The sequence below is a fragment of the Apostichopus japonicus genome, chromosome 1 (assembly GCF_037975245.1).
Source record: "Apostichopus japonicus isolate 1M-3 chromosome 1, ASM3797524v1, whole genome shotgun sequence".
Classification (NCBI taxonomy): Eukaryota; Metazoa; Echinodermata; class Holothuroidea; order Aspidochirotida; family Stichopodidae; genus Apostichopus; species Apostichopus japonicus.
In genome coordinates this window covers 5,842,097-5,857,168 of record NC_092561.1, presented here as the reverse complement: position 1 = coordinate 5,857,168, position 15,072 = coordinate 5,842,097, and the positions used below count along the sequence as shown (strand labels likewise).

The following is a 15,072-nucleotide window of genomic DNA, read 5'->3' as shown; positions in this document are numbered from 1 at the left end:
AAACCACTTTAAATGTAATACGAATAGGAAATGTGTGTATGCTCGAGCGAAACAAAACATCGTGTAAGTATTACTTACGGTAGCGCACACTGTCACTTATGTTTGCACAGTGTGAAAGTACCGTTTGCGGACCTACGTGAAGTTGGGCTAGAATACGATTCCTCCTGAAGCCCAAACCACGAGGCATGCATGTGAATAAACGCAATAGGCATTGCATGTAGTGAGAAAATTGTTCGAGCTAGACTAACTTCTCGATTGAGTTCAAATGCGGTTGTATTTCAAGCTCAATGAAACCTTTCTGTTGGATTTAATGACGCACGGAACAAGGAACGTTTATGTTTTACAGTAGGCCTAGTGCATACAAGCGAATCTACTTTGTTTAGAACTTTGGATTTTCTTTCGGATGTTATACTAATCTACGTTTGAGACTATCATCACTATTGTTATTGTGCCAGTTTGACTGGTAAGTGAGCACATTCATACATCACTCTGTATAAAACCCGCCAAAAACGTGATCTTGAGATTTACGTTACTTTGGGTCAGCTTGCGAGTTACCTCTTCAGATATTGGGAAATCGTTGCGAAATCGCCCCAAATTTCGTAAAAAAAAACTTGTAAACACGTGGTGAAGAAATCAAGAAACACTATGATATTCATTATCTATTTATGTCTTGAACATTACGCCGGAAAATAACAGTTATGCTGACACGAAATGCACGCACAGCTCCGTACTGAACAGTTCACAACAGAAAAGATCATCACAGTGACGTCATTCACTGACCTGAGGGCTGTTCAAGGTCGTTGCAGTGTTTGAAAATTCCTAAATTACGGAGGCGAAAAAACGATGTTTAAATTCCCTTTTTTATGACTTTCCGGTGTGCTATTTGGAAAATTAAAAAAATATGTTGCTTGGTAACATATAAACTACATTATATATGAAAATGAGAGATTTTTTTTCTGTCACTATCGTTCTTCTTTAAAGTAACAATACAATAATTCCTTAATGCAAATGGAATACTTCATCCCTGACAGCTAGCAAGACTGGCTTTTTCTCTTGCCACATTTTACCATCCCTTGCTATTTATGCTAAGCTTGTCATACTTGCAGGCATGGGCGGCGATCATGGGTGGGACGGGGGGACATGTCCCCCCCCAATATTTTAGGTGGGGGGATATAGTATCTAATATCCCCCCCAATATTTGGTGGCATAGTTTTTTTTTGTGGCTATAAGAGCATATTTTTTTATGATATCGCTAGTAATTTCAAAATAGAAAATGCTTAGATGCAACTTACAAGGCCTAGGGTGTGCCATTTCCAGCGATCTGGGAGGCATTTTCGGCCAAAATTTCTTTTACGCTTGCCCCAACTTATGGTGGCGCTACGCTTAGATAGTTTCCAGTGCCGAATCTATGGCTCTAATAGTTTGCCTACAGGTTCGCCCCTCACTTGGCAAATTCCTTGAAAGGGGGGGGTGGACAGAAGTTAGACCAATTTTCAGAGATGCAGGGTATTGAATGTGCTGCAAGTGGTAATCATGCCACGAAAATTATCAGTGGCCATGGTTCCCTGTCGAGCCCCCGCCATTATGTACTTGCCTTACAGTAGGTCCATATCAGTGTTCAATTTCAAAGTAAGGACCTTTGAAAGCATAGTGTCAATGTTGATCAAGGAATGCTCATTTTATTCACTTCAAATTTGTGAAAATGTGTAATGTATTTTTTATGCCAAAGTAACAGAATCTATAACTTTATAACTCCTCTGCTCTTTCAATATCTTTATAGCTATATATGTCCATTTTTTACGGTTCAGTTTTCTGTTGTTATAGACATGATTTTTGCAATTGGGGAGAATGCAAAAATTCACAATGAAAACCCCTAAGAAAAAAAATAAAAAATTGAAAAAATTATTTTCATCAAAACTGACAGCATACCTTCACTTCAAACTATTTATTGGGGTCAAAGAAGTTTCATAAAGGCCCAGTCACACTATACCGATTTTTTATCGGAATACTATCCGATTTTCCCGGAGGAATCGAAACTGCCAATTTTTCGTTCGGGTCTTCTAGCCACAGTGATAAAGGACCTGATTTGCTATCTGTTGAACCATTCCGATGTGGAATAGCCCTCTCCTAACTTTTGATATTGACTCCGTTTCCTTTTATCGGATAGCTATCCGATTTCTCTTACGATTTTTATCGTTTTTCGATGTGACGTCACTTCAGAATGTAGTCCGTTCCAGAACCCCTCAGATTTGGAGTAGGTATTCGAATATTCCACTGCGTTCATTACATTCACTACCACAAACCTCACTGTTCTGCCTAAAATCGGATAAATCAGACCGTATTCCGATAAAATATCGCTGTAGTGTGACCGGGCCTTAACAGGAGGAGTCTATAGTTTGTCCTGTTTACTTTTTCTTCCTTTCTCATATTTTGGTGGTGGGTGGGGGGATGGGGGGGGTGGGAGACATGCTTTGGGATGCATTTGATTTCCTTAGGGGTTACTTACCCTCTCCTCCACCGTGTTCATTCTTGCAAATAGAGTGTGTTTCCTTCTGTCTGTTGGAAGAAACAAAAAGGGAATGTGTATAAAGCTAGGTAATCACTACGTACATTACGATCTTCCCTGCCTATAACAAATACCACCCGAGACCCCACTTTTTGGCCAAAAACAGGGGAGATGTATATCTACCCGAGTTTGTAATGCTAGCGATACTGAATGCTAATCTGCACAAATTCATGTTTTTACACGCAGTGTAGAACTTTTTCAAGTGGTCAGGCCTAATTTGTATTCACACAGGAAATTTGGTTTTCTGCAATCTCGATTGCTTTCTTAATAAATGTAATGTGAACGGTCGCAGACTTAATAGCGACCCCAGATTTCCTGTTAAGTTATATAATATCTGCTCTATCCAGTTGCAGTTTGGCGGGTATTTTGAACTTGCAGTAAATATGTGTGTTTGTTTGTACCCAACGACGCTATACTACATGAACCGTTTCATTGTTCTTTTAACCGATTCTACCAATACTGCTGAAAAGCTACCGTAAAGGTTGTGAGAAGCAAACAAACTAAACGACAGTCCACTCAAATCTAATAAACTTCAATTCATTATACGCCAAACTCACAGATTTTTGAAGAGGCCAAAATCTGTAATTTTATGTTATTTCAAAACATATGATTTTGGGTTTGGTTGCTATGGCAGTTAGTAAAAGGCTTAAATCATTACGTCTGGCCTAGCCTATAATGAAGTTACATTAGTCTACCTAACATTAAGTGCCTTCGATATTGGGTTCGCATCAAAATCGACATCAGAAGTAAAACACTGACTAGCAAGATCGTTCACTCATCCATATTGAAGTGTTTGGAAGAAATTCTAATCTCGGTTAACATTTAGTGGTAATGGTACAAAGTGGTTTGAATACAGTATACTGTTTATGTGCGATGATTGAACGTTGTGGTGAAGTGGTGTACGGAGAAGTGCGTACTAGTACAAGCACATATGGCAATGGCAAATCACAGTGAAATTGTAAACAGCTGACATGACCTTTTCACGCCTGCGCAGTATATTAATCTCGCAAGCGGACTTAATACATAACTCACTCAATCTAAAATGTGAACGCGTCTTCCTTTTTTTCTTCTTAACTAGTTGATCCTCCTCGCGGACTTAATATCGATAATCGCCCTTGCGTTCTCAAATGTGAACAATGCCTTGGGGTAGTTTATACTATCAGTAACAAATTATAAACGTTCAAGTGAATTTGGTGTAGACTGTTTTTCTATATAAAGCAGGCTTGACCATCATGCATGATTGATCCCTATTGATAAAAGGAAAAGACAAATAACTGCCAGATATGTTCAAACTTCAACAAGCACTAACTATAACCTTCATAGCTATCTACCTCAACAAGACATTAAATGCAATATTATTGTGCAATGAACCATTGGCCAATATGCTATCTTTCGGGTGGAAAATGCGGTTGCTGCTGGATTTTTGTTCAGGAAAGTTTATGCCTAAAGAAAGTGACCAATGGTAAGATTTGCAGACTGACTCAGGGAAAAATTTATCCAGTATAGCAAAATGCTATGCAAAATGCTATAAAAGTCCAAAAATGTTCAGCACTTGCATTTTTTTTGTACAGGAACCATTGCCTTTTATAAGAGATCAAATTCAGTGCTGCCAAAACTACTGCAAAATATTTTGAACAGTCAATTTACATTCCCTGGTCCTGTGTGAGACTAGACACTGGGAGAGTTTTCTTTAGCATGACAAGAATTAGTCCATTAACCATAGGTTGCATTTTTCAGCTCTCTTGACCTCAACAATACTGAAACTTATCTCTCCTGCAAACAGACTGGTTAGTTTTGAAGAGTTGATTTGTTCACACATTGCCATGTCTGCCTTGATCTGATAGTGATTTGGCTAAGTACTAGCTGTGTGAAGAGTTGCATAATAGACGAATAGGCAGCTCAACTAAGGTGCGACAAGATGGGACTTATCACTCAGCTACGACTGGAAAAACCTGCTGTTCAGTACAAACGGTGGGTTTTTGGATGCAACCTAAAGCTAATGGACACTTTTGCGGCATGAGTTTAATACTGAGTGCATAATCCAGACTCCTGCTCTACTTTACCAGCAAGACAGACCGACAGACAGACAGATATAATTCAATACTGACCTGAGTTATGATGATGAGCTCCCGGTTTGCCTAACGTTTGATCCAGTCTCCTCTGTAACTCTTTTATTCTAACCATCATGTTCAAGTGACCCTGAGAATATTGCTCTATAACATCTCTCACATCGTAAGGTTTCCTTGCTTGCTACAAGTAGGTTCAGAAAGAGAGAGAGAGAGATTGAATAGTTTTACATTTAAGTACCGAGCACTTAGACAGGGGGGCCCAGCAATTTGAGGTTAGTGGTCTCACTTTGCTGTAACATCCTCTTATGAAACCTTTAACCTTTAATATAACCTCGACGGAACAAAAACAACACACTGTGAGTGGGGTAAACATACAGATGTTCCCTCCTAACACAGTAAATATAGCCTGAGTAGATCTGAACAGTATCTTGACCGACAAACTGACAATCTTTTTCTCTGGCAATTGTGAGAGAAAGAAGAACAGCAAACATTATTTAATTGGTATAAAGGTATTATAGAACAAACAACTTTTAACTTGATCTTATCCTGTCATCCTCGAACACACTCCCAACAGCTTCAAACATTTAAAGATAAGAAAACAATAAATTGTTAGGCAATGATTGAGTTGTATTGTAATAATAAAGAACTCACAAAATTATCATGTCTATTTGTATAAATTTCAAATGAGTCAATAAAAGAGATGAAAAAAAAAAAAACCTTCAAACAATGCAAAACCTCACCTGGAATTTCCTTTTGGCTACGAGATATCTAATTTTTCTGATCGCCCGAATGGCAAATTTATGAGTGTCTGTTAATCTGCAAGGAGAAAGAACATAAAGAAAGGGATTAAGGATGGATTAGATACATCCCTGGTATTCAAACCTCGGGTTGCCAAAATATCTTGTAGGGTCGCCAAGAAAATTTTTTAAAAAGTTAAAAAATTGATGATATTTGTGAAAAAAGAAGTGGCAAAATACTTTCAAAGAGATAACTTTAAAATTTGCAAAATATAACAGCCATTTTGCAAAACAAAGTCCTTCCTCTCTAATCATATGAAAAGTTCTCAAAGGGAAGTGAAATACCTTCTCCTCCCAAAGACCCCTTCACAGCCCACAACACCTGCCAAATTGGGGGGAGGGGGGTCACCAAGAAGATCAAGGTGAAATTAGGGTCGGTTAGCAAAGAAATGGTTGAATTCCAGGACACTACATGATCCTTGTCTGGTAGGAACAGACACATAACCTGTAATATTGTAATTTCAGTACAATTTATATATAGTGAGTAACAAATACTGTGCTAAAAAATATCATATCACGAGCTAGAACATGTTTTTTTTTTCTCCACAAAGTACATGTCACTTCATTTAAGAGGTTTGCATCTCATACTCAGAAAGCTACGAGTTCAATCTTCTTTGGGTAATACCCTCTAAGCCCCTGGCCCAAGATGAGGTTGCTTGTTTTAACAGCCACTTAACCTAATCACACCCTGTTGGTACATTAGTGCAAGAAATAATCACTATGAATCCCAAGTGATCCCTCGATTCAGTTAATGATCCTCTCTGACAAGAAAGAGGCACAAATCGATTTACATTTTGGGGGTTGAGCTTGAATATTCACTCCATGGCGTTATATATCATTTCAAATTTTTGATCTAAAAAGAACAATAATTCATAAGTCTGTTGGTATCCTAACCCGGTGTACCCATGGGACTCCCAAGTTAAACCAATACTTATGTATAAATTAAAAGTGTTTAGATGAAAAATGAAATTTTTTCACAATAAATGATATTTTTCACTGAAATGGACAAACGAAAACTATGTGCACAACTGACTCTTCCAAAGTTAGCTAGAAACATAAGCTGATCACGCAGAGATACACCCTAGATAAATTTAGCATGTACGCATGCCTTTCATAAATTTGTACTTTCAAAATACTTTCAAATGCCGCACACCTCATTTCGGTAGTAATTCTGAGAAATCTTGAATCTGCCAGAATGCAATACTACCTCTACATAATGAACAAAGAAATGGAGGGTAGTGAAACACTTCTAAATCCTCCTTTCATTAGTGACAAAGTGAAAGTTTCCTTTCAGGTTCAATGTATCTTTTTAAAAAGTGTCAAAATCCTCTCATTTCTTGCCTTCTTGTCTGTGAGAACACTCGCGATATTTTTACCACATATTTTCGACGAAAAAATGGAGCTTGAACATTAATGCCTAATAGAAAGGAATTTAAACCCTCCCTAATTCAATCCTCTGACACACTTTATACTGTTTTCAATCATTTATTTCTTACTTTGTCGGGCCTGTACATGTATAGGATACATATATCCCAAAACAAATTTAAAAATCAACAAATAGTTTGAAACAATTTGGTGTTTTGTTTTGTTTTGTTTCGTTTCCTTTTCTTTTCTTTCTTCATATTTTTGTTGTTAATCTTACGTTGTAATGGTTTCAGGCACGTAGGCAAGACTGCATGTATCGCTCTCCTCATTATCCAAATAATCCCCTATTCGGTGGTACGTGGGGCCCCCATCGGAGGATACTGACCCATCTGGAAACCTCCTAATCCTCTTAGGATGAACTGTGGAGCAAAGAAGAAGATCACTATAACAATATTTTCATATTTTAGTCTCGCAAAGTAGGTAGGAATACTGAGTTAATTATGTCCACACCACGGGATGAGGGGGAGTGTGGCATGAGGGGTGGGGGACATACCTGCCCTCCCCCCAGGTGTCATGTCCCAATAAATATGATAGATATAAAAGGCATGATACACAACTTTGTGACTTCTACTGATCGTATATTTTACTTAAATCTTTAACTCAAAAAAGTTCTGCTGATTTGAAGTTGATATAATTTCTGGAAATGAAGAAAACCGCAAAGCCACGAGGGGCCCTCAGGAAAAGCCCCTGGACCAAGGACAACATGGCTAGGCACACCTGACTCACATTGGCACCTCCAACGCCAGTTTGCATTCTGTGCCCCCCTAAATGTTGCTCTCATTTTGCTGTGCGCCCCACCCCTACCCCCTCCACCGGCCCCCACTTCTAATTGGCTGGCTAAACCACTGTTTATGTATTGTTAAATGTACTTAATCTCACTATGTTAAATTTGATGGCAGGAGAAATAATAACAGAGAATATGTAAATAAGTCATTGATCCATGCCAGTTTGAGAAAATTAGTAATCAATATTGTTCAGTGCAGTGTTGAAATTGTCACTGGAGGTGCATGGTAACACAACCATGTATACTATCATCACAGTGTTAAAGTTGATGGCAGCGTCACCCCCCTCCCTCCATCCCCCCGCCCACCCCCACGCAGTGTTGGAGGACTAGTACGTGTAAAGTATATATATAAGGTGGTTAAAGACTATAAAGAAATGTAATACAACGATCGGAATTGATAGATCGATTGCTTTTTACAGTAGCACAGTTGACCTTTGAAATGACCTATTCATCTTCCTATATTTTTAATACTTGTTTTCCTTTCACGAAAGACCATGTCACAGAAGCCTCAATTAGCCATACAATAAGTCCAGTTTAGGGCCCACTTTTTAGGACTAAAAATAACAACAATTAGGCTTTAACATACAGTCACTTCATCATCTCACCGTCCCTTGGTATTTCTCTAAAAGTCTACTTTAGAATAATTTTAACGATGAAGGGGACCAAAATAGGCAACTTTTGAAACTTGCCTCATAAATGAATCCTTTTGAAGCATCATAATGACATTTATGACCAGTATTCTATAAAAGCCAGGAAATTAGTCGCGGTTTGACATGAGGTATTAGCATGTATGACGTTGAGAGGTTCCTGTTGGTCATGAACTTTGGTAAATAACAAAATAGAGGCAGGTTATTTCATTCAGAAGTAATTCATCATGTGCTCCCCCTTTTGAGGCTGTTTTAGTCCTTAAACAAAAAATGTAAAAAAATGTTGTGGAAAGTAACAAATGTAGATGATGTTACTGCCTTTCCTAGATGTGATTATATTGTAAAAAAATTTTAAAAAAATTAAAAAACTGTGGAAGCACTAATTTTGTCCGTTTCCGTCTCGAACGATGTCTGAGTGAAACAAGTCTATATATAATAATAATCATATTTATTATATTTGATTTTTATATAGCGCTTTACACCAGCGATAGGTCTCAAAGTGCTTTACAGATGTTATATTACCCCTGGTCAATGTAACCTGTCCCAGAGACAATCCCTCCAGTCGGCAGCAGTTATATACTGCACCCAATGACAAGTTACCTCACAGGTACCCATTTGGAGAGAGGTAAGTGAGATAAAGCATCTTGCCCAATGACACAATGCAATGAACTACGCATGAATCGAACCAGCAATCCTTGGATCGCGAGTTCGACGCCCTTAGCCAATTGGCCACCACGCTCTCGATATTACAGAAGGGAATACTTTTATCAGAAATCACATCTCAGAATGCTATGCTTTGTAAATGGGCAAATTGCTATTTAAGTGTAAAGATGTATGAATAGCCACTTCTTCCAATATGGGGAACCATGATATATTGTAAGAGAAATATCAGAGCCTTCAACACTGCTACGCAAAATTCGAACAGTAAATTATTTCCCGAAGAGGACCATCATTGGTAAAACAATAAAATTTGACAATGAAAATAGATGAAGAAAAACAATTAACTCTTGAGAAATGGTTCCAAATTTGTAATATTACCTGAAGAACCAACTCAAGACAGAGATTAATATGCACTTGTCCAGTGATGCAGTTAAATACATGCTAATGTGATGATTTGTGATACGTAATATTTTCCTTAAAGTTGATCTTTTCCCCTAAATATTAGGAACAAAAAGGTTTATTAAAAGTTAACCATTCTTTTGTTCCTTCATTGGTTCATTCTTTCTTTCTCTTTTTCCTTTATTTTTTTTTTTTTTTTTATTTTTTATTTTTTTCTTTGCGGAGGGGAGGGGGGGGGCGAGTTGGAGGAGGCAATTTCAGCTGGTTTAATATCATTTTTAATATCTGGTCTCTTCTTAACGATGAAGTGCCTTCATCGTACCTGACTCAATGGTGTCATTATTTTGTGGAGGCTATTTAAATCATTTCAACTTTGAGCAAAAGCCATTGATTGGCATTTTAAGCAGTTATTTATGTTTAGTAATCAATTTTATGTAATTATTAAGATATTGCAACTCAAACAAATTAACTCACCTTTCTACATATTTTTCACAATTTTCCGGGACAGTAGAATTACCCGATCAGTCTCGGCTGCGGCTGATACTTTATATTAAAAGTGCCCCTGCCCAGCGATGACAGTAAATACTTTCAAACAAATCTCAACCAAAGAATTACCGCTGGTGCACAACATTTTAGTTCGGGGAAACCTGTTGTAGCTATGTTATTGTGACTTCTCACCTTTTCCATGCTTTTAAAACACTCTTGTGAACATTTCATGCATTCATAAATAATCCATCCAATATTTAAAGGCTTGATAGCTATTGACCAAATTGCTCAGCATAAATGGAGAGGTTTCTATCATTTACAATTTGTGGCAAATGTGAACCTGATGCAAACAGTTGCAATGCAAAAAGGGAAATTCTGTATCAGACACATGTTTACAATTATGTAAAATTTATATTGTTTGAGGAATTTGAAATAGTCTTTTAAATAGCCAGTGACACATCAATTAAAGAGGCTGGGGAGGCTGGGGAGGTGTCTGTAGTCTAATATACAGAGAGAAGAGCAAAAGGTGAGCTCACCAGAGGCAACACAAACGTCATGAAAGTAAACCAGACTCTCGTAACTTGAAATAACATGTTTACAAACCATAACAAATGAAGAGCTTTATTGACAGTATAATGTAATCGAGAAAATAATTCACCGTACAAAAGTTGAGTTGTTACTATTGGTAGGACTGCTATAATATTACGAAACTATAATATAACCTATATGTTAACATATCCTAGTTCATGCTGAATTAATTCGAAAATAATTAACATTAAAAAGTTAACAACCGTGGTCCGTGCTGTAATAGTACAAACCTGCCGTGGGTTCCTCTATATAGAAAGACACATCGGCAACAGCGCCGACCGGCGCCGAACCTCTCTCCGCCAACGTCTGATGGTTTGTGCCCTCGGGAGGGGCGTCCCGGAGGTCCAACCGCGTCGTGGAGAAGACGGCATCCCGCAGGCTGAGCTTGGAGCTTTTCCTCCGTTTCAGGAGGTGGGTGGTGGGTTTGGTGATGGAAGGTAGATTGGAATACAGAAACGACATTGTGTTGGTGTTGACCGGCGACGGGTCTGAACAAGGGGACAGATGAATCTTCCATGTGGCCTCGTATTTGAAGGAAGGATCGGCGGCGAAACATCTCCATGCACACTAACAATTGATGGAAATTAAAACGAGAGATTTATCAGAGTAAACGATCTGTAGATTATATTGAAAAAAATATATATATATCTTCACAATCATAATAATAAAACTACCATAGTGATCATTCACTTACTGTGTTATCCTGATAACAATTATATTTTTACAGTAAGTTTTGAAGTGTATTTCTTTTTGGGAAAAAAAGTTGGAAAAAGAAAGAATAAGAGTTTTTAAACTGCAGGCATGGCAAGAAAACTTGCAGTTAATTTAGTAGACCATTTTTAACTTTTGTCACTGGAATATTCCAGTAGAGGATATGACTTTAGGCAATATTGAAGCGTTGGTCTTATACTCCAAAGAAAAAAACGATTATTCTTCTATAAGTTCAAGAATATTCACTGTTAAAAGTAGCTAAACTGCTGATTCAAGGTTTATATATATGATGGTAATTGCCACTTCTCAGCTAGTCCAGACCTAAACATATTAATGCTAATCCATTGTTTCATTCAATAATCAAAATACCTCAACCAAAAAGTGTTCTATCTACTTCATACAAACTGAACCTCATCCATGGATGACATGCAACTCCATCTGTCCTTGCCAATTAAATTTGTAATGAATTGTAAACATGTTACGTAAGTCCACAAAATCTCTTTAATATTTTGTTAGTCAGTTTTGTGTTGTGCTACTGAGGATCCAGCTAGCCTATAATGGTCTGTGGGCTAGACATGGTTAGGCCGTATTTACATTGAATCCTCCCGGCAATCTTGAATCAATGTTTGCAAAGTCGCACTTGGGGAGTTGATCTGGAGCAAGGGATCCAATTTTACTGATCTCATTCCCTGCTGATTCACAGTAGTGTGAACAAGGCCTTAGGCTGAGTCTACATTGGAAGCCCCCACCAATTGGGACCTGGTGTTTTGAGCATCACAAGTATTAAATTGTACATAATCGGGACATATCTCATCCATGTGCACATTTGACATTCTGTACCAGGTCTGATTGCCAGGGGTAAAACACTAAACAGGAATTAGGGGTTGATCAACAGTCTAACTTGTGTGAATTGCAGGATGGGGCACGAACGGAAGGGGGTGTGGAAGGGGGGGGTGGTGGATAACATAATTGCGGTGCAGGGTATATACATATTTATATATAACTGAAATCCTAGTGATATATATATATATATATATACTGTACGTATAGTTTTATATACATGTATATCCCGATTAATATCGGGCCCACAGTCATCCATCCCTTTTACTCTTATTTGCTAGATCTCTATTCTCCATCTAAACATGAAAGATATGACTAATCTTTTGCTTCGTATGATTACAATTTAGGCTAATATTAGAGCATTAACATTTGACCTAATATTCACCATCTGTCGGAGAACTTACGATAGAGTTTAAAGACCTCGCGGGGATTGAATGTATCTGCAGCAAGAGCAATTAAGACCCTGCTCTGTACATAGTAAAATCATATGTTGCTATGTACCTAAGTTGGTCATCCATATATGTATGTGTGTATATATCAGGGATGAGCCTTGGGTAAAAAAAAATCACAGAACTTGGCCAAAATTGCGGTATAGGCTCCAGTTTGCGTATGCTATAGTGTGTTAGGATAATAGTTTTTGTCTCTCGTAGGTAGAAAAGAATTTGCGGAAAAAGCTCACGCCTGATATATAAATATATATATACACACACACCCATACGAAAACCGGTCGTGAACCATATTAGCTGATGTGTTGATCTTTATTAAAGATATATAAACATCCAAAGATTCCAGTCAATGCCACTAATGAGCACAAATATTCACAAAGTTCTTTCTGCAAGATACTTACTACTTACTACTAAGATAAACAGATAAATTAACTAAAGAAATATTTACTGATTAAAAGTAAAATAAGTTGTGTCTTAAGTATATTTAATTTGATCATTTGCTGTCTAATATTGAGTAATATCCTTTGCTTGCTTCATGACATTAGCAAACCACAAATAGCTGTTTGATTTAAAGGCTAACAATTGACTGTATTTGGGGATCCAGTATAAAGATCCCCTAAATTAGATAACTTGATTCGGCAGAAGAACTTTCAAGTTAAAAAAAGAATGCCTGACAAGTTACAAGATCACATTCAAACATGCTCTAAACTTTCCACTTTCAAAAGTTTACGTAAGATCCATTTTTTTCACTTGTTCTTTTGTAAATTAATCTGCTTTCTTTGTAAAGCGCCTTGAGCAATGACTTTTGTCTACTGATTTGGCGCTATATAAGTTGTATCTATTATATTATTTTTATTGACAGATACCAAGCAGGAAGGGCAGATAAACTACGCAACTGTCATCTGAGATCTCTCTCTGTATCTGTGAGAGGAGACAGATCTCGAGAGATGATGATGAGCATTAATATTTTACAGATTATAATCTAGTGAGTAATCCATAAAAGATAAGCCACATTCTTCTGTCTGTTTCAAGATTTATAACCATAAAGTAGCATTTGAATTGTCAAGGTTAAACAGGTGAACAGGTTAATTGATAACACAAGTCATTTTCTATAATTTCATTTGAATAATTGATTAAAAGTAATATCTTGTGATATCTCATAATCAGATTTGTTGTATATGCAGCATCAGTGTATTAGACAATTTAACATTACTGTGGCGAGGGGGGGGGGGAGGGCATGAAAGGGTTGAACTATAAAATGAATCTACGACCCTTATACTGATGACAACAGTTTGTTTATTTATCTGTATCCAAATGTACCTAAAAACAGTTATATTAATAACGGGCATAGTCTATTTCTGCTGTTTGTCATTAAACATTTATGGGTTTTCTTTTAATAATAGTGTGGGAGGCGATGGGTAATAACAACACATTTATTACTCAGTTCTCCTAATTGTGCATCCAGGATTTTGAACTCTGTAAAAGCTCTTTATTAAAGGGTTATTCAGATGTAGCCGACAATGTAAAAAATTGTCTTAAAGAGGAAAACATTCCACATTGTTGATTGAAATATCCCTTATCATTATTATCATCAAATAGTGATTTTATTGAAATATAACCTAGTTTGATTTACTGGCTAAGTCATCCTACACTATATAGATAGTTGATCTACTTGATGTATCCTTCAACTGTGATTCATTTTGGAATGTTTGATTTAACAACTGTCAATGTTCCCTGTATTTATAATTTCATCAAAATGTAACTCTTATATTGAAAAAAAAAGTATTAAATTTGTCCTACAAAGAAAATCAATATTCATTTTCATTTCAATTGCTATGATGGCCGGGCCATCTTACACTCTGCAGTTGCCAGGTGCAAAATATCAACAAAATTATGAAACTTTGTATCTTCATCATACAAAATTGCCAGATGCAAAATATCAACAAATTATGAAACTTTGTATCTTCATCACACAAAATTGCCAGATGCAAAATATCAACAAATTATGAAACTTTGTATCTTCATCATACAAAATTGCCAGATGCAAAATATCATCAAATTATGAAACTTTGTATCTTCATCACACAAAATTGCCAGAAGCAAAATATCAACAAATTATGAAACTTTGTATCTTCATCACACAAAATTGCCAGATGCAAAATATCAACAAATTATGAAACTTTGTATCTTCATCACACAAAATTGCCAGATGCAAAGTATCAACAAATTATGAAACTTTGTATCTTCATCATACAAAATTGCCAGATGCAAAATATCATCAAATTATGAAACTTTGTATCTTCATCACACAAAATTGCCAGAAGCAAAATATCAACAAATTATGAAACTTTGTATCTTCATCACACAAAATTGCCAGATGCAAAATATCAACAAATTATGAAACTTTGTATCTTCATCACACAAAATTGCCAGATGCAAAATATCAACAAATTATGAAACTTTGTATCTTCATCATACAAAACTGCCAGATGCAAAATATCATCAAATTATGAAACTTTGTATCTTCATCATACAAAATTGCCAGATGCAAAATATCAACAAATTTTGAAACTTTGTATATTCATCATACAAAATGCTGAGCATTTCGTTTTGACCTATAAAGCTTTATAAACAAAATAAATTTCCAGCAATAG

At 36.7% G+C, this 15,072-nt stretch overlaps 1 protein-coding gene across 1 annotated transcript in view; it reads right to left on the bottom strand.

Annotated features, from left to right (window-relative positions):
* LOC139965276 (potassium voltage-gated channel subfamily KQT member 1-like) overlaps window positions 1-15,072 on the bottom strand; it is a 135,669-nt gene that overhangs the window by 8,043 nt on the left and 112,554 nt on the right. Inside the window, exons 9-13 of the mRNA XM_071967469.1 lie at window positions 10,652-10,988; window positions 7,075-7,216; window positions 5,376-5,451; window positions 4,675-4,816; window positions 2,507-2,556 (exon numbers count right to left, since the gene is read on the bottom strand). Of these exons, the coding sequence (XP_071823570.1) occupies window positions 2,507-2,556; window positions 4,675-4,816; window positions 5,376-5,451; window positions 7,075-7,216; window positions 10,652-10,988 (747 nt within the window). The remainder of the gene's footprint in view (window positions 1-2,506; window positions 2,557-4,674; window positions 4,817-5,375; window positions 5,452-7,074; window positions 7,217-10,651; window positions 10,989-15,072) is intronic.